This window comes from Theropithecus gelada, chromosome 6 (genome assembly GCF_003255815.1).
Source record: "Theropithecus gelada isolate Dixy chromosome 6, Tgel_1.0, whole genome shotgun sequence".
NCBI lineage: Eukaryota > Metazoa > Chordata > Mammalia > Primates > Cercopithecidae > Theropithecus > Theropithecus gelada.
The window spans coordinates 166,415,701-166,434,215 of NC_037673.1; the positions used below are offsets into that span (position 1 = coordinate 166,415,701).

At 40.5% G+C, this 18,515-nt stretch overlaps 2 protein-coding genes across 5 annotated transcripts in view; one reads left to right on the top strand and one right to left on the bottom strand.

Moving 5' to 3' along the window:
- Positions 1–7,270: 7,270 nt before the first annotated feature.
- Positions 7,271–14,852, top strand: C6H5orf58 (chromosome 6 C5orf58 homolog). Of its 4 annotated transcripts, none has more exons than XM_025388365.1 (5): positions 7,277–7,361; positions 8,492–8,575; positions 9,341–9,434; positions 10,754–10,927; positions 14,579–14,852. In XM_025388365.1, exons 2-4 carry the CDS (start codon positions 8,513–8,515, stop codon positions 10,882–10,884), a joined length of 288 nt encoding a protein of 95 aa, XP_025244150.1. In that variant the 5' UTR covers positions 7,277–7,361; positions 8,492–8,512; the 3' UTR covers positions 10,885–10,927; positions 14,579–14,852. The 4 variants fall into 4 exon arrangements, 2 of the variants coding, with proteins under 2 accessions (XP_025244150.1, XP_025244151.1); XM_025388366.1 differs by having other exon boundaries at positions 10,781–10,927; XR_003119871.1 differs by lacking the exon at positions 10,754–10,927 and having other exon boundaries at positions 7,271–7,361.
- A 1,639-nt stretch (positions 14,853–16,491) lies between these two features.
- LCP2 (lymphocyte cytosolic protein 2) overlaps positions 16,492–18,515 on the bottom strand; it is a 51,333-nt gene continuing 49,309 nt past the window's right edge. The window contains exon 21 of the mRNA XM_025387677.1: positions 16,492–17,743. Coding sequence (XP_025243462.1) covers positions 17,621–17,743 — 123 coding nt within the window. The 3' untranslated portion in view covers positions 16,492–17,620. The remainder of the gene's footprint in view (positions 17,744–18,515) is intronic.

Genomic DNA, 18,515 nt, shown 5'->3' on the forward strand with positions numbered 1-18,515 from the left:
CATGAAAGTTAAAAAAAAAATGTTTTTGTTTGGTGGTTGTTTTAATGAAACAGATGATTTGTGAAAGTCTCCAACAGTGCAGATCCCTAGGATTTTCCTTTCTGCAAAAGATGGTCAGCAGAGGGCCCCATAGGAGCAATTACTGAAGTCAGGTCAGAGGAAACAGCAGCTGCTGAAAGCTGATCCTGTGCCCAAATCTCTGTCAGTCCTTGAGCAGCTTGGAGAGAACGTCAGCACCACGGAACCCTGGCCCACTATGTCCAAAAACCATTCGATCTGGCCTCAAGAAACAGGAGTTCATAAGGCAGGAGATCAGAGCCCTGCGTAGACTGTTTTAATGCAAATCCCTGCTTGCTTCTTGAGTTGTCAGTTTCACGCTTAAGAATTTGTAGTCAAGAGCTCGCACAGTTGGGTAGAATCAGGCATGAGCGTTAGGGGAGATTTGCTTTCTTTGGGGGCCACTTTTCGTTTTCCAGTCAGTAGTTTTATTTCCATTTTAATTTTCCGAGCATCTGCCCCCCAGCAACAGCCTGTGGTTTGGAATTCATGGCTCTGTTGTGTGTTTACGCACTATGCTTGCTTGTAATTGACAAATTTAAATTCTGGTCATATTTCATTTATTACCCAGACCCAGGGAAAAATCCTAGGCGAAAACCTAATTACAGCAAAAGTGCCACAAGGTAATTGCTGTGAAGGAACTCCTGCAGCAGCAGGGCTGAATATTTCATCCACCCATAAAATGATTATGCTGACAAGATTCTGAAAAATAATAAAATCTGTTTAATAAAAAAGAAGCAAAATATCAGTGTTTTTACACACAAAGTATTAAAACATCCTTCATTTTGGACAGATCCTAAGTCATTTGGTTTTTTATTCAAATGATGATCCACAGCCGAGATAGTTCTTTTATCAGAAACCAGGGTTGGGTAATCCCTCCCACATGGGGCTGTGTGGAAGCTTCCAGGCCTGCAATGGCCTTCTGGAACAGTACTGAGTCGGCTTGCCACTGCTCTATTGGATCGCTGGTCTGTGCCACAGAATCAGAAAGCAGACGGGATGAAAGGAGAATGCCTTTAGTTTGGACTGCTGTCACTGCCCCACATTCTCCCTGGCCACCATGGGGGTTGTCTGTCCTTCTCTCAGAGGACCTAGAAGGCATGCAGGTGTGACTTCTGCCCTCAGAGCTTTGTTGAGTCCATCATGGTGTCTGGGGGTAATTTGCATCTGGGTGTCTCCAACTGTCCAGGATACCACTATAGCAGGGTCCATTGCATTCATTCAGCTACTGAACGAGGATGCATGGAGCACTTACCATGTGCCAGGAATTGTGTTAGGCACAGTGAACTAGACCCTTGGTTCCTGCCCTTGACAGGAACTATATTATAGGGAAAAAGCCAGGTCAAAACCAAAACCAAAAAGTAAACAGAAACATAAATAAAGCATAACAAATTATATCAAGTATTGCATGGAAACACAGAAGGGGCTGGGAGAGAGGATGGGGCGATATCAGAGTAAGGCCTCTCTGAACCCTAAAGCAAAACAAGGAGCTATCATGGCAGGCTCAGAAGGAAACAGATGCCAAACAACTGCCGGCCTGTGCCAGGCCTGAGAGGAGAGTGAGGGGAAGGCAGTCTGGAGCTGTAGGGCCTTACGGACCAGGGTCAGGAGTGCGGTGTTTATTCTATTACTGGAAACCCCTGGGAGGCTTTAAAGCAGGGAAAAGACACAATTCCATTTACGTTTTAAAAAGCTTCCCACTAGAGGCTGAAGCATGGAGAGTGGCTCTTAGGGACAAGGGTGGTAGGTGGTGGGAGCAGACAGGAAGGATGTTATTGCAACCCAGGGCAGGACCAGGGCAGTAGGAGTAGAAGCAGGAGTAGAGAGGGCTTTTGAGTATGGAAATTGACACACAAAAACATAAATATTTTACAAATCATCGAACATCTCAGATCTTAGAGCTAGACTTTCCATTATGATGGCAAGTGAAACTAGAGACCAAAAAATAAAATAAAGTAAAATACGGTCAGGTGTGGTGGCTCATGCCTGTAATCCCAGCACTTTGGGAGGCCGAGGCAGGTGAATCACTTGAGGTCAGGAGTTTGAGACCAGCCTGGCCAACATGGTGAAACCCTGTCTCTACTAAAAAAAAAAAAAAACTTAGGCGGACATGGTGGCGCATACCCGTAATGCCAGCTACTCCAGAGGCTGAGGCAGGAGAATTGCTTGAACACAGGCGGCTGACGTTGCAGTGAGCCGAGATTGCACCACTGCACTCCAGCCTGGGCAACAGAGCGAGACTCTGTCTTAAATAAATAAATAAATAAATAAATAAATAAATAAATAAATAAAATTACTAGGAAATAGAAGAAATAAAGACCTAAATTAGAAAGAATTTGAAACTGGGATACCCATCTCCTCCTTCTCACTTTAGAGAATATAGACATTGAATCTTCATATTCTGCTGGGCTGGGGTGGGGGGTGTTCTATCCCAAACATTTTTTCCTAATTAAGAGGTTCTTATTGATGACTGTAAATTATATAAGTACTTAGGGAAAAAAAAAACCCACTTGAATTCTGGCATCAGTAACTAAAATACATTTCAATCACGGTCCCATTGTTTGAGACTTGTGTAAGATGCCCAGTGAAACTGCCAGCCAGTGTTCCTCAAACATGATCCAAAGACCTCCTAGGTTAACGCAGAAGGAGTTGGGAGGGCAGGGAATTAAAAATGCAGATTCAGGGAGCCTCACCTTAGATTCACTAAAGCTGAGTCTTTGAGGTGGGCCCCAGAATCTGCATTTTCACAAGCTCCCTAAGTTGTGCGCTGCAGAGTCTGAGAAGCTCTGCTTTAAAGGGATTGATGTATCATGCTGAGAAATGACCTGCAAGGTTAAAATATAGAGAAGGAGATGGGGTTAAAATTATGACTAGGCTAAATAAATAATCACAAAGAAATAAAATCACCCTCAAATCTCATTATCATTAATGTTAACAATCATTGTAAACATTTTGGTAGATACGCTTCCAGATTTGCTTTTATGCACATATGCATTCTTTTTTTCATAACAAAACGTGAGTACACCCTTATATTCCATAGGAATTGACTTCATGAACACAATATGTCTTTTGATAAAGATGCTCATTCTTCATTGCCTGGATGCTGATGAGGGCACAGTGTAGGGGTGTGGGGCAATGCCCAGAGGGAAATGACACCCACCAGGATCTATGTCTTTAATAATCGGAGGAGGTATTATGGGGGAATGGATGCCTGACATGAGAGAATTAGAAACATATTTTATTTTGGAACAGACAGGTATTCTCTGATTGGTGGATCTCTGGAAATTAACACAAATTGTATCATAAATATGCCTTGCCAGATGAAGGCATCTTCTAAAAAGCCAAGCACAAAGAGTTTTCAGACAAAAAGGCATAGCAAGCAACTGTCAAAACACAGTGCCATGTTGAATACTGTCAGCTTCCTTCCATCTGCTGTTTCAAAAACCTAGCTTCTCTCTTGCATTCCAGGGACGCTGACGGAGGAGGACAGCCAGATTCCGGCACAGTAAGTGTATCTGTTTTATTACTTTGGACATCACAGTGGAAAACTTCAACATTCTCTTGGCTTTCATATTTACTGAATCTACAAAGTTTCACACTGTTTGCTTTTCTTTCTTCAGGACTGAAGTGTTTAGGGTAAAGAGTTGCCAAATTTAGCAAATAAAAATACAGAATTTCCCATTAAATTTGAATCTCAGATCAACAACGAATACATTTTGAGTATAATTGGGGGCCATATAACATTCAGGACATACTTATACTAAAAAAGTATCTGTTGTTTCTCTGGAACTCAAATTTAACTGCGTGTTCTATATTACATCTCATGACCCTGTTCAGAGGGAAATATTGATACAGAACTGTAATTTCTTAATTAGAAGTGAAAACGTTCCAGTTAACCTAGGAGCAATGTGGATGCTCATTAATGATATCCTTTTGTGTTTCAGAAGTGTTTCTCTTAAAGAAAAAGAAAATGGATGATATAGAAAAAGAAAATGGATAATAAGAAAATGGATAATACAACATCAGCTACTCGAAGAAGACAGTGGACAAGGACTCCAGCTTTTAGTTCACACCAGGGTAGCAGAAGTCAGCGTGCTTCTTGCTTTCCTTAAGTGATTGACTTTGGGAAACACAATAGTTGTTCAGATACACAGGAATCTGCTTAAACTTTCAAATGCTGGTCATGCTCCCCAGGTAATGATCCAACGCGTGCTTATGTTGCTGCCTCCCAAATTAGTGCACACAGGGGTTGTATACAAAGTCAGGTTCAGAAGGGGGTTGATGCTCCAGCAGGGAGCCAGTCCCTAGACACAGAGGCCAGCATTCTTAATTGATAATGGACAGGAGGAAAATGGGAACCCTGAGATCTAGTGGAAGAAGTGAGATAATTTACTCTATTTGTTTTCCTGGAAATGAAGACTTTATGTCAAGAATCTGTAATAAAATTAGCCAAGGTGCACACACGCAACTCCATAAAATGCTTGATCACCTTGCTGGTCTGCAGCACCTTTTTCTCTTTATGGGGGCATTTACCAGTTTTTAAATCCTTTTGTTTGATTAACATTAGAATCAACAACTGCAACCTGTATTGGGTTCCAGTATAGTGTTGTATTTGCAAACTTATTAAGGAAGATAGATTTTTTTTTTAGGACCTTAGCTGTAACAGTCTCTAGCCCTGAGTAGCAAACCATGCTTTTAAGCTTTCATTTTATTAGGGGGGAAAAATAATCCAAAGACACAAAATCTATAGTTACTTAAGGAGAGAAAACACTGCAATAATTAGTCATTACTGCTCCAAGACAGTTTTATAGAGAGAAATACATTATTAAATCTATCTTTTTCTGAGTTTTTTAATCTCTTTTTTTTCCTCCTTAGAACTCTTATTTAAAAGGAACACAAAGTTGATTTTTATTTGTGAATAACTAATGGCTTAATGATGATATATTCCAAATAGCAGTAGTTTGCATGTATTCATAAGAAGCAGTCAGCATTTTGGATGGATCCAAGACCTTTAGATTCTGCCAAAAAAAATCCTGTGGATTCTAATTCACAGGTAGTAGAGCTATGATAGCTCCTGCAAACACTCAATGAACCCAAAAATGAGTTCAGTGTGCTTGGGACAAGGGGATGCTCCATCCTGCCAACCCTAGTGCCCATCACTTGATTGTTAGGATTCTCAGTCTTAATGCTATCTCCACCCACCTACTTCTCCTAAACACCTTATTTTCTCCTGCAGTTATCCACAGGGAGTTTCTAAAAGTGAAGAAGTTTTTACTTCTTCATCATCAAAATAAATGAGGGGGAGAAAGGATATATCCTGTAAGCTTTCTGTCAAGCTAGTCTTTTTCTGAAGTTAAGACCCTCTTCCTTTTATTTTCTTCCCTCTGTTTTGATGTTAAATTATCCTTGCTTTTATTACACAACGAGGACAGTTCTTTTTGCTTGGTTTTATATTATTAATGTCCTTAATTTAGGAAATAAATGTTGCTTTACCCTATGTTGGTTCTCCCCATATTTGTATTCCTCTTCTAACTCTTTCAGTCATTCTAATTATATCAAGAAGAAAGTCTTGGTTTGTGCTAGACTGTCTTTAACACTTCTCTAACACTTAACAAGAACCCATTTTAACAAAAAAGATCAGGCTGCAGAAAACACTGTATCTGGCTGCGAGCATATATACATGATTTAAAATATGCCTTATTTTCACTGTCTTTATTTTTCCAATGACTTTATGAGTTTTGTTCGTTTGTTTGTTTTAAGACGGAGTCTCACTCTGTCGCCAGGCTGGAGTGCAGTGGCGCGATCTCGGCTCACTGCAACCTCCGCCTCCCGGGTTCAAGCGATTCTCCTGCCTCAGCCTCCCGAGTAGCTGGGATTACAGGCTGCTGCCACTGCACCCAGCTAATTTTTTGTATTTTTAGTAGAGACGAGGTTTCACCATGTTGGCTAGGCTGGTCTCGAACTCCTGACCTCGTGATTCACCCGCCTCAGCCTCCCAAAGTGCTGGGATTACAGGCGTGAGCCACCGTGCCTCGCCTGACTTTGTGTTTTATTCTATTTAACATTAGTGATGTAAATATTTTTAAGTAGATTTAAATTTTAAAAATAAGTAGATTTAAAATATGAAGGTAATAATATAGCTTCGTATTTTATGAAGCTGGTTATCATTAAAAACTTCTTCACTTTTAGAAACTCCCTGTAGATAACCACAGGAGAAAATAAGGTGTTTAGGAGAAGGTAATAATAATATGAGTGCCATAAGCACAGAATCTTAACAGTGGCCCAGCAGTGAGTACAATTTAGGAACTACTGGTTTAGCCCACCCCTCTCATAAGAAAACAAATGAGGAAACGGAGACTCAGAATAAGGAAGATATTCTTTTCTAAGATCATACAACTGGTTATCATTAAGCTCTGTTCTCCTCTGTCCCTCCTCATCTAGGTAATTGCATTCGACAACAAATTCTGCAGTGTTAAAGTGAAGGAAATTGGATATAAAATACCCAACAATTGTGATGTGGGCTTTCAAGAAGGTGATGGTTCCAGAGGCTGGTGTGTACTATAGGGGAGGCATAGACACAGCGAACACTTGTCGTATAGCACCTTGTGCTGAAGGCCTAAACTCCTCAATTTCTCAGAGCACGAAGAAAAATCTTTGGGCCTGCCTCAAAGGTTGCAGTGGCAGAGATTTCCTCTGGAGTCAAGCAAAAGACGGCTTGAATCCCATCTTCTCGGCTTAGCAAAAAACCACCTTCCATCTCTTTATTCATGCTACTCCTTACTATTATCATTCCTATAAAATGTTATAGGAATAATAATAGCTAACAGTTCTGGGCCCTTGTTATCTGCCAAGCACCTCTGATGCATTATCTAACTTAACCCTCAAACTAATACTAGAAGGCAGTTATTACCGTTCCACACGATAGGTGAGGACATCTGCACTCTGAATGGTTAATCGCTTATCTGCATTTATACAAGTAAGCAGGTGACAGAATAGGATTCAAACCCAAGCGGCTTTATTCCAGAGTCCGCACTTAACGCTACCGCTATCTTGTGCAACTTAAATGGAGATAAGGGTTGCAAAGGCCTGGCACATAGCGGGCAGGGAATGTCAGTGTTTTTTCCGCCCAAGTGGCAGCGCGAGTCCGTCGTAACCCGGTATCCAGAACCTTGTCCGTAGGGGCCTTGCCTGGGACTACAACTCCCAGGATGCCGCGGGCGGAGAAGCTGGCCAATCAGAGGGCGCCTCTTCGCCTTCCCAGTCGACTCCCTGCTCCTGTCAGAACCTCGGTGACGGTTGGCTGGGTGGGTAGTGACAGCTGCTCTGTCTTGAAGGATCCGGATCTGGTTTGGGAGGGTGAAGACCGCTGAAATTTCCAGGCTGCCCGAGGCTCTATCTTCCACCACCCAACGGGTGGGCAGTGGGCCAGGCTGGCCTCGGGGCCTCACACCCCGCGAGGCAGTGGGCCAGGCTGGCCTCGGAGCCTCTCCCTGGGTGTCGGTTGGGCGGAGAAGGGGGCAGCTGGCTGGGTGGGCCGGGCGGCTGGTGTCTCTCCCCAGGCCAGAGTCACTCTGAGGCCATTTTACATTGCCCTAATCCTGTCCACTTGGCAAGAAACTTAGCAAGCCCCTAAGGTTCATTCCAAATCCTGTGTGGGAGGGCGAGGACTGTGGAAACTTCCAGGTGCCTCAGACTCCATCTTTGGCCGTTGAGCGGGTGGTTGGGCTGCTCACGGCCCCAAAGATCTGGGGGGTCTTCATGGGCGGTTGGGTCGCTGAGGGCCCCAAAGATCTGGGGCTCTTCCTGGGTGTCGGTTGGGCCAAGGGGGAGGCTGGGCTTTCGGAGTAGAACCTGCGGTGCTAACGATGGCTCCGCGGGGCTGAGGGCCTGGGCGGCGTCCTGTGGCCGGGAGATGGCGCTTTAGTGGTATCAGGCCTTGAGTTGGGGCATCCTGGCTTCTGACCCCCCATTCCTTCGGCCCCTACAGCCTGGTCTCCGCTTCCCCACTCCCGGTGGATTGCTGTTGGAGCTGCCTCTCCTTTCTAGGTAGTGGCCTGGCCGAGCTCCCTGGGGAGGGCTTGACCCAACCCTGTCCTGCCTCCAGTCGAGTCCCAGCCACATGCTGCTGTGCCCTCACCCCAGCCACCCGCTGGGCACTCGAGGGCCTTGGAGAACCGGACCCCAGAGCGGAGAGAGGCCGCTGTCTTGGGCTCTAAAACCATTTAGTTTCTACTTTACTCTTTTTAGAAAACTTTTCCCTCGTTTTTGAAGTTCTTTAATTCCATCACTCCATCCCATGTTAAAATATCATCTTTTTCCTTCCAACTTGACTCTTGGTTTGGCATGCCCAGGGAAGATAACTGACATCCCGGAGAATAGGGTCTTGGGGGTAGATGCAAAGCACATTTTATTAATGTCTGGGAAACAAAATTAGTTCTTTTACAGTGGCTCTGAAATGAGAGAAATTGGAGAAATTCTCCCTGCTCAGGAAAAGGTAGAGGCAAGAACTGACTTAAAGGTTAGTTTGTTTTCATTATTTTGGAGAAGCGGGTTGACCCACAAATGCCTACCTTTCCCACTGCTGGAGTTGTGTATGGTAATTGAGATCAAGTTTTTCAAGTCATTTTGAGAGACTGAACAGCTTAAGACTAGTTTCTAGTGAACCACCTCTCTGTATGTTTGTATCTGACACAATTGGTTATATACAGGTACTGTATAACATAGTAATGCATTGATTTATACGTTTCGGTTAACCAAAATCAAAATGTCTGTTACCCTAACTCCCAAAACCAAACTAGCCATTTGCTACCCTCTTAGTGGATTATAATTGAGTTACCCTCTTAACGAATTATAATCAAATTCTTTTTGAGTTTCAATGTGTACTTAAATCATATGTGGGCCCTGTTATTCAAAAGTAAGTTAGAAAAAAACATGGACTTACATAAACAAAATTAGAGAAGATCTTAACACAAATGCTAAATTGTAAGGTAGTTTATAAGGGCTGAGACTTTCTGAAAAGGGGACGTATTTATTTCTATTGTAAGCCCTCTCTTGTGGATATGGTTTGATTGAGGAATCCTACGAATTCCAGTTGGAGTTTTCAGTTGGAAAAATATTACATAACATTGATGCCTTTTGATGTTAGATTTCTACCATTTATAAAGATTTGTTTTATAATTATTTCTGAAATAACGGATTTATAGAAATACTGAAAATGTAAATATTTTAAAAGTACACATAAATACTGATATATACATTGTTTCTGTTTTTCTTTTAAAATCAGATGGGTAATAAGAGTGCTACTGATCATAAGCTAAATGTGGACAAAGTAATTAAAAATATTAACACAATTTCTTTGGAGTTGAAGAAGATAAAAGGTAAGTATTGAATCACTAAAATGTTTGCATGTCATTGTTATAAAATAAATGGTAGAGCCAATTTATGTTTCTGCTGGGGTATAAATAAATTTTGCCCACTAGTTAGGATTTCTCTATTTCTTAAGAAATGTTTTCAGTGTAAGTGAACTAGATCTCTAAAGATGAATTATGTTCGACTTTGGAGTTAGCAGACCTGAATTCCCATCCCTGACACTAACAAGCTTATCAGGTTGTCTAACCTCTGTAAATTTTACTTCCCTTCCTTCCCTTCAACACACCGTTATAAGACTATGTCACATTCAGCAAAATTCATTGTCTTTATGAATTCTTACTAAGCCCCTAAGGTTCATCCCAAATTAAAAATATAAATTAGATTCTGTGACTTAAAGCTTCTTCATTTTAAACAGATTCATATACTAGGATTAGACCTTATAGGTCATGATGTTTAGTCGCTCACCTCACAGACATATTCTGTTATTTTATCCCAAGAAAACTTCTGTGATTGAATATTTCTTTTTTTTTTTTTTTTTTTTTTGAGATGGAGTCTCGCTCAGGCTGGAGTACAGTGGCACCATCTCAGCTCACTGCAAGCTCTGCCTTCCAGGTTCACGCCATTCTCCTGCCTCAGCCTCCTGAGTAGCTGGGACTACACGCGCCCGCCACCACACCCAGCTAATTTTTTGTATTTTTAGTAGAGGCGGGGTTTCACCGTGTTAGCCAGGATGGTCTCGATCTCCTGACCTGGTGATCCGCCTGCCTCAGCCTCCGAAAGTGCTGGGATTATAGGCATGAGCCACCGCACCTGGCCGTGATTGAATATTTCTAGGTGTTATCTATCCCTGACCAAACATTTCTTATTCTGGGGAACTTCCTGTCTCACTAGTCAATCCATTCCATTTTAAACAATTCCTTCTCACGGGCTAGCTGAAATCTGTTCTCCTATTGCTTTCACCTGAGAGTCCTGTTTCTAACCATGAAAACTACACTGAATATGTAGTTATTCTTTTTAAAACAACTCTTGGGTATTTAAAGATAGCTTGTGTCGGTTATGAGGCCTACATCTGTATATAACAAAAAACTAACCTGACTTATACAATAAGGGAAAAACAAGAAGATCCAAGGTAGCCCAGCCCTAAAGTTAATTAAGAGGTTTAAAGATTTTGTCAGGGACCAGGCTCTTTCCATCTTTCTGCTCTGTCATGTTCACTCTCTTTATCACTCCTCATGGTCATTACCTTCAGAGGTGGTGATATATAGACAGTCTCTTTTTATAAGTCTTTTCCCAGATCCCTCCAGCACATTTCCCTTTCATTGGCCAGATTTGCATCATATGCTGATGCTTACAGCAGCCACAGCTAAGGGGACTGGGATTGCCAAGACCAGTTTGGACCAGTCAGAACTTACTACAGGAGCTGGGGAAAGGAACACCTCAAACGAAATCAAGCTGTGACACCAAGAAGAAGAGGGCGTGGCCGTTAGTTAGGCACCAAATAGTGAGTGCCTATTATGCTTTTTCCATGTATTCTCCCTAGGACAGCATTTCCTGGACTTTGATCTGAGAACCCTGCTGTTTCAAGAGATGTTAATAGATGGTGTACAGTAGAACAGAGTCCATGTTCTTATGGCCAAATAAGTTTGGGAAGTGCTTTATGCTATGTATTTCACAAATTTGCAGTGCATATTAAGAAATCTGACTACCTTTAATTCATCATTTCTCAAAACCAGCCTCAAATGTCAATCTGCAGAAAACCCTCACTGACTCACCATTGTCCTTAGGATAAAGTCTAAACATCTTAGAATGGACTATATGACCTGCTCAGATCAGGCCCCTCTTTTCCTCTCTAGTCTCTCACTCTGTTCTTCCTGCATGTTCTGTGCTCTAGCCATACTGAACTATTTGCATATCCACAAGTGCTTTTCTGTATCTGCTTCAACACATACTTGTCCTTCTGAAATCCCATTGCTATACCCCATCTCCAACACACCAGGTTAACTACTAGTAGTCAAGGTCACTTACATTGGAAAACTTTTTTTGAGCCAGCATGTTATCCTTTCTGCCCTTTGCTATCACCCGTTATACTATTTTATAATTGCATATTTCCTTACTTTTCTTATCCCTGCTCAACTGTAAGCTCCTTACGGGTATTTCTAGTACTTAACACCGTGGCTCGATTGATTAGATTCTTGAAAAATGTTTATTAAATGAATAAATGGTTCTGGATGCTTGAACTCATTTAAAACAGTTAAGCTTTAGATTCCCCCCAAACTCTAATTGTTCTAGTTTGGAGAATAATCTTTCCTGAAATAAAATGTAATAACTATGAGAGATGTTTTCTTGAGACATTGTATGGTAGGTCAGGCAGTTAGGCTCTGAGGGACCTGTAGAGCTACACTAGGAAGGTAGACTTCTGGTAAATGTAGAGGATTAAATGAACACTCTGTGCACCCTCACTTCATCCCCTAAATAATAATGTCAGCAGCCAACCCTTACAGCATTTACCGTAATCCAGGACTCTTCTAAGAACTCTGCATAAATGAACTGTCTTCATAATAATCGTATAAGGTAGGAACTGTTGCCATTGGCATTTACAGATGTGTAAATAGAGAGATTTAACTTTTTCAAGGTCAAGCAACTAGTCAGTGGTAGACCTGAGATTTAAATTTAACTGATTTTTAAAGAGACAAAAATCCACAAGTAAAGAGATTCCAATAAGAGATAACAAAACAAAAGGCAAATGGAGAAGCAAATAGACAAGTCTGAACCCCAAAGTCCGAAAATCTGAACCCTAAGCTGGTTGGGTAAAGCCAAAAATAGCCCCTACGACTCAATTCATGGTGGCACCAGAATCTTCTGGAAGTAGGGGTGAAGTTTGAATAATAACAGGAGGACTAGTTAAATATATAAGAATTGTAGATCCCTGAGGTCTCTTCTGCCCTCTGCATAGCTGGGCAGCTATCCCTTCACTGTGATAAAAGACTTGAGGTTAAAACAAGGATATCTACCCTGGAGTCACTAGTCATAGGTTGAGGGAAAGTACTATACTGTAAAGAAGGATATTGAAACAAAGTTTACATACCGAATTACAAGACTCCCAGGATTTTTTTTTCTTCATTGGGCTACCAAAATACTGGCAGCCAGATTTATACCCTCCAAGTAGATTTTTCTCTCAGGAATCTGACCAGTCCAAGGTAAAAGATCTAAAGATACTAATAGCAGAGGTTCTCCCAACAAAATAACCCAGCCAGATCATCCCACATTATTGAGTACCACAGGTGCAGAACTTCCAATTGTCTTTTTAGTGTCACAGTCCTAAATATGGGCAACTAAGACACAACAGATATTCGAGAAGCACATCTTATATGAAAAGCAGAGAAAAAATCAACAGATTCAATGAGGAAGAAACAGAAATAATGAGGGGAGATGAAAACTTCAAGAAATTATTAATATTCAGAGAGAAGAGAAGATACTGTATCCATGAAAAAGGAACCAGATACTATAAAAAATATTCAGAGAACAAGAAGGAGCTCTTGGAAATTAAAAGTGTGACTGTAGAAATGAAAAACTTGATAGGTTGAAAGGTAAAATGAAGAAATTCCTCTGGAGTGTAAACAAAACAGAGATGGAAAGTGTTGATGATGGGGAGGAGAAGGATTAGATAAGTGAAGGAAGTCCAACATCCAACAAATAAGAGTGTTAGAAAGAGAAAACATAGACAATGAATGACGGGCAATTCATTAAAGAAATAGAGAAAATTTTCCAGGGCTGAAGGGCATGAGTTTCTACAATGAAAGAGTCCACCACAGTGGATGAAAATAAGCTCATACCAAGGCAGAGTGTTGTGAAATTTCAGTCTACTGAGAGAACAAAAAGAACTGTAAAGCTTCTGAAAACAAAACAATCATTTGAAAGTTCTCATATGACTCCAGCTTCACTGGAACCTAGAAAGCAACGCAGCAGTGCCTTTGGAAATCTGAAAAAAATATTGTTTCCAATCTAGATTTCCATAGCGAGTCAACCTTCTAATTAAGGATTAGTGTAGAGAAATTTTCAGACATATAATTTTATTCCGATAGTTACTGAGCCTATGTGTCACCAAACAAGGGAACAGATCAAAAAGAGACACAGGAATTTGGGGGAAAGGGCACTTCACAGAATGGAGGGATAAAAGGAGTCTCAGGGATATTGGTGAAGGGAGTTCCCAAGATACCAACTGTACAGCAGTGCTAATAAGCAATCAGTTCATATTGGAGCAAATCAGAAGGCTCCAGGAGAGGAGAGACGTTTAACAATAGCATAGCTAAGGTGTTGAATAACCCAAGAGCAAATTTACTCAATTGGGGGACATTTCTGATAATGCAGCAATATTATTTCTGATATTGCAGCGATGAAAAAACACATTAACTCTGGTGGATTGCGTGCAGGAAGGAAAAATGTCATATGACAAGACTCAGCTCTGAAGAGTATTTGTATAATTAACATTTAAACATTAGATAATTGAGCTAAGCAAAAATTTTTCCTGAAGTATATTGGGAGAGAAGAGGGTGTGTGAAAGAGCTGTCTCTTAATCTTCTGTGTCAGAGGCAGGTAACACTGAAAATTGAAAAAAAAAAAAAAAATCGCAAAAAATTTAGAGATACGGAGGTAAACACCATCGCACCCCTCCCTCCAATAACAATACTCAAAACAGACACACTGAAACGACCAAAGCAGCAAAAGCAAAATGAGCCTAAAAAACAAAAAAAAAAAATTGAAATTGGTTGCCTCTGGGAGATTGGAACTGCAATTTTTTGTAACGTGCCTTAGACTTATCTGATTCTTGATACTATATGCATGTATAACATAGGTAAAAATAAGTTAAAACCATATAAATCAAATTTGTATAAATCAAGTTGCAGTTTAGTAATATAGCGGAGAAGTTGGGCTAAAGAGCACACTTTTAGTAAGTTTTTATGTCATCCTTATTTTCTAATACATAAATCTTATTTTAAGTCAGAATGAGACACACTTAAATTGTGGTTTTATCACTAATCACTTGGGAAAAACTAAATTAGGAACTAGGAAGAAATAGCTACTTAAAGCAATAGTAGTAGTTTTTTTAATAACATATGTGCTACAATATAATATCTCCTGTTTTGTTTTACAGAGCTCTCCCAGTTATTGCTTTGTGACCTTATCCTACATTTTAATCATCCCGTCAAGACTGAGAACTTAACAGAAGCAGAAAGAAAACAACCCCCTCTTTGAAGAGTCTAAAATATCAGAGATATCCCTTGTTTCTAACAGTTTTTCTGCTGATTTCTCATTTGTTACGAGTTTCTCTTTTTATTGTTGAAGTAACAAATACTTGGGAGAGTTGAGTTTACTAATTTGTATATGTATAATTTAAAACAAAATAAAAATAATGTTGTAAGCAAGCAGTTCATGTTCTTGAAGGCTGTTTAATGTTTTGAAGAATGGCTTAACTTACTTCAGTAATGGCAAGCGTATGACATAGGAAATTGGCCGTGGGTCACTGCTTATCCTTTAGCTTATGCTTGATTTTGGCTCAGGTTGAAAGAGAGCTACTAAATTATTAATTGATGGTATGAGTTCATATTAGTCAGAACTCTCCTGGTAGTGAACGCCAAGCACGGTTCAACCAGCTGAAGCATTATATTGAGTCATGTGACTTGGAAGCCCATGGTTGGAATAGATTTCAGGGATCCCACTAATTTGTTTATCCTTTTACTGTGTTTTTGTGTGTTGGCTTCATTCTCTTCTATTGTAGACTGGTTCTTCCAGATAATTGATAAATGGGAATAGTTGCAGGGCAGCAGGCAGCTCCAAGTGTACAGCATTGCCTTTTGGGGACCCCAGATAAAAGAGAGATCTTGGCCGGGCGCAGCGGCTCATGCCTGTAATCCCAGTGCTTTGGGAGGCCGAGGTGGGTGGATCACAAGGTCAGGGGTTCAAGACCAGCCTGACCAGCATGGTGAAACCCCATCTTTACTAAAAATACAAAAATTAGCTGGGCGTGGTGGCAGGCTCCTGTAGTCCCAGCTACTCAGGAGGCTGAGGCAGGAAAATTGCTTGAACCTGGGAGGCGGAGGTTGCAGTGAGCCGAGATCATGCCACTGCACTCCAGCCTGGGTGACAGAGAGAGACTCCGTCTCAAAAAAAAAAAAAAAAAAAAGAGAGATCTTGTCTCAGGCTTCATGTTTAACATTCCAGAGAGTGACCCTGACTGACCCAGCTTTAGTAAGCTATTTATCACTGAGCAGAGTTCTGAGCACCTGTGATTGATGCACCTGGGGTCATATACAGGCCTGTGGCCAAAAGAGGCAAGGCCCGGCAAAAAGGAGTTGCCAGTGCTTGAACAGAGAGAGAATGCTAGTCATGAAAACATTAGCTTCCCAATACTGATTTCAGTCATAGCCGTGGAATAGAACATCTTAATCCTAATGGCCCTTTCCACTAAGAGACTTAAAATGAGCTTTGGTTTGTTTTATAAACATGATTCACTACCAAATAGTTGCTTTGAAATCGATCAGGTCCTTCATTTTAGATACTTTTGAATCGTAAGGATAGAATACGATGAAGCAAGACAAGTTGAGCTTACTCGATACTAGAACCTGTGGTGTATGCTATCCTTATTACCTTGCACCTAGCTCACTTGTTTACCACAGAAGAGCCACTAAGTAAACACTTGCTGAATAGCCTATTGTATAGATATGTAAATGAATGCAGAGTTTTCAGCCTTAGAACTCCCAAGTTTTGGACCCTAACTGAGAACTTCTGGTTATTAAGGATGAGATTTTGTGAAACATCATTTTTACCAGTTAAAAGTCTCTACATTCCGCATACTCCTTATCTTAACATATCATCAGTTTTAAAATGGTGACTTCTTAGATTCCTTCCAATACCCCTTTTATTAGCTCATGAGAATGAAGATGCAAGATACTCTTTTCCATTTCGAAAACTTGCAGATTAAGCAGAGATACCAAAAATTGTTGCTAATAAAAGTTGTGCAATAACAACCAAGGTCCCAAAGGGAAAAACTTGAAGAACAACTGATTGTCACTATTTGACTGAATACCAGTTTTTTAATCTGGCTGAATGCCTATATTTTTTGTTAAGTGAGATTTGTAAACTGAAGGAAAGAGTTTAGTTACTTCAAAGCACTTATACAACCTATTTGGGAAGGATGAGGAGAAGGAACTTTATGGCAGAGCTGTCAGGGGGATAACAAGAGATAGAAGAGCCATATCTAATAGGAAAGTCTGATCAAATTTATCTAAAGTGTTGCTCCCTCATCCTCTCAGGGAGCCTTTGGTAAAATCTATGTCCCTGGACAATGCTTTTGGGGTTGAGAGAAGGTTGATGGGGAGGTGTAATGGTTAGTGTGGGTGTGGAGATGTGAAGAAACGCCAATTTAACCCCAGATGTATTCATTAAACATAGACCCACGATACACCAAAGTCTTATCCCTAAATTTAAAATGTTTTGGTATTTGTAGTTTAAATTTTCTTTAAGATGAAAATATAACAGTATGGACTAAAAGTCAATAAAGTTGTTTTAGGAAACCAAAAAAGTAAAGCAAAAGACTATTTTAATCCCAGAAGTTGTCTCAACATGCATTTATCTTTTCATTAAAAAATTACATAAAAATCCCCCCAGGAAAAAAATACCAAATAAGTAAGAGTGAAATTATATTTTTGAAGCCTCTTAAATTATTGCTGCTGAGAAAATGAGGTTTAGTAATTTTCAAATTACATGTATAAAACTAATGAATGCCTCTGACTGACAGAGGTTTGGCTGTAAGAAAATCAGTTTTATGTGATACCAATAACTATTACTGTTTCAGTGTTTTAAAACTTGCCCCAAATTGTTTCTGTAGCTGTGTAAACTATTGTATTTTGAAATGGGCATTAAAAAACTTTTAAAAAATGAATTATTACAGTGCACTACTAGACTTCAAGTGTGAACATGACTTATGCACTTTACAAACATTGAAGAAGAATAAATAAATTATGGGATATTTGACAGTCTTCATTTCAAACACTGTTTTTAAAGGGAAGGATAAAACCCTTGTGTTCATGGGGAGGGGTTCAGTTCAGTCCTAAGTGTTTGTCCGTTGACCAAGGCTGGTTGATCTCGTGTTGGCAACAGAGGCAGGAGGATGGTTCATTTGCTCGGCTATAACTTGCTATGGGTACCCTGCTGCATGCGTTAATGTGCACTGGTATCTGGAACCTCGGTTTTTCCCATCAATGAGCAGAAGTGGCATTTTCCTGAAGTAGTCAATAATATCTGACACAGACAGAAAGTCCTGAAAGAGTCAAGATAGGGAGATGAGTCAACATTGGAATGAAAAGCAGGAACTTCACCTTCAGTTTTTTATCTGCATAATATATCCTGCCTCTTCAAGTGATGAGGATTGTGGGAAAAAATGTAAATGTGGCAATTAGTTTAATGATTTCTGCTATAGAACTTTGAAAAAAAATTTCCCATAAACATCCAACAAACCATAGATAAAAGATAAAATATGGGCCAGGTGCGGTGATTCACGCTGGTAATCCCAGCAATTTGGGAGGCCACGGCGGGTGGATCACCTGCGGTCAGGAGTTTGAGACAAGCCTGACCAACATGGTGAAACCCTGTCTGTACTAGAAAACACAAAAGTATTAGCTGGGCTTGCTGGCGTGCGCCTGTAATCCCAGCTGCTTGGGAGGCTGAGGCAGGAGAATTGCTTGAACCTGGGAGGCGGAGGTTGCAGTGAGCCAAAATTGCACCACTGCAGCACTCCAGGCTGGGTGACAAGAAGGAAACTTCATCTCAAAAAAAAAAAATAAAATATGTGCGTGTGTGTGTGTGTGTATATATATATTTATATATATATATGTAATTTGAAACACATATATTTTTAACTTCATATGAAGGGGTCATGTACATAGTCACGATTACAATATTCTTGCCTCGGGTTGCTCTGTTTTTGGGTTTGGTTTCGGTTTCTGTATCTCTGTTTCACCCCCAGTCGTTAATAGTGTTAGGAAGTATAAGGACTCAGGAGGTCAGACACAGTTCATGGTGTCTAGAGGTGG

Coding starts and splice junctions, on each gene's coding strand:
- C6H5orf58 (XM_025388365.1), top strand. CDS start 8,513: ATGAGAGAAATTGGAGAAATTCTCCCTGCTCAGGAAAAGGTAGAGGCA. Junction 8,576..9,340: donor AGGCAAGAACTGACTTAAAG/GTTAGTTTGTTT, acceptor TTTTAAAATCAG/ATGGGTAATAAGAGTGCTAC. Junction 9,435..10,753: donor GGAGTTGAAGAAGATAAAAG/GTAAGTATTGAA, acceptor TTCATTGGCCAG/ATTTGCATCATATGCTGATG.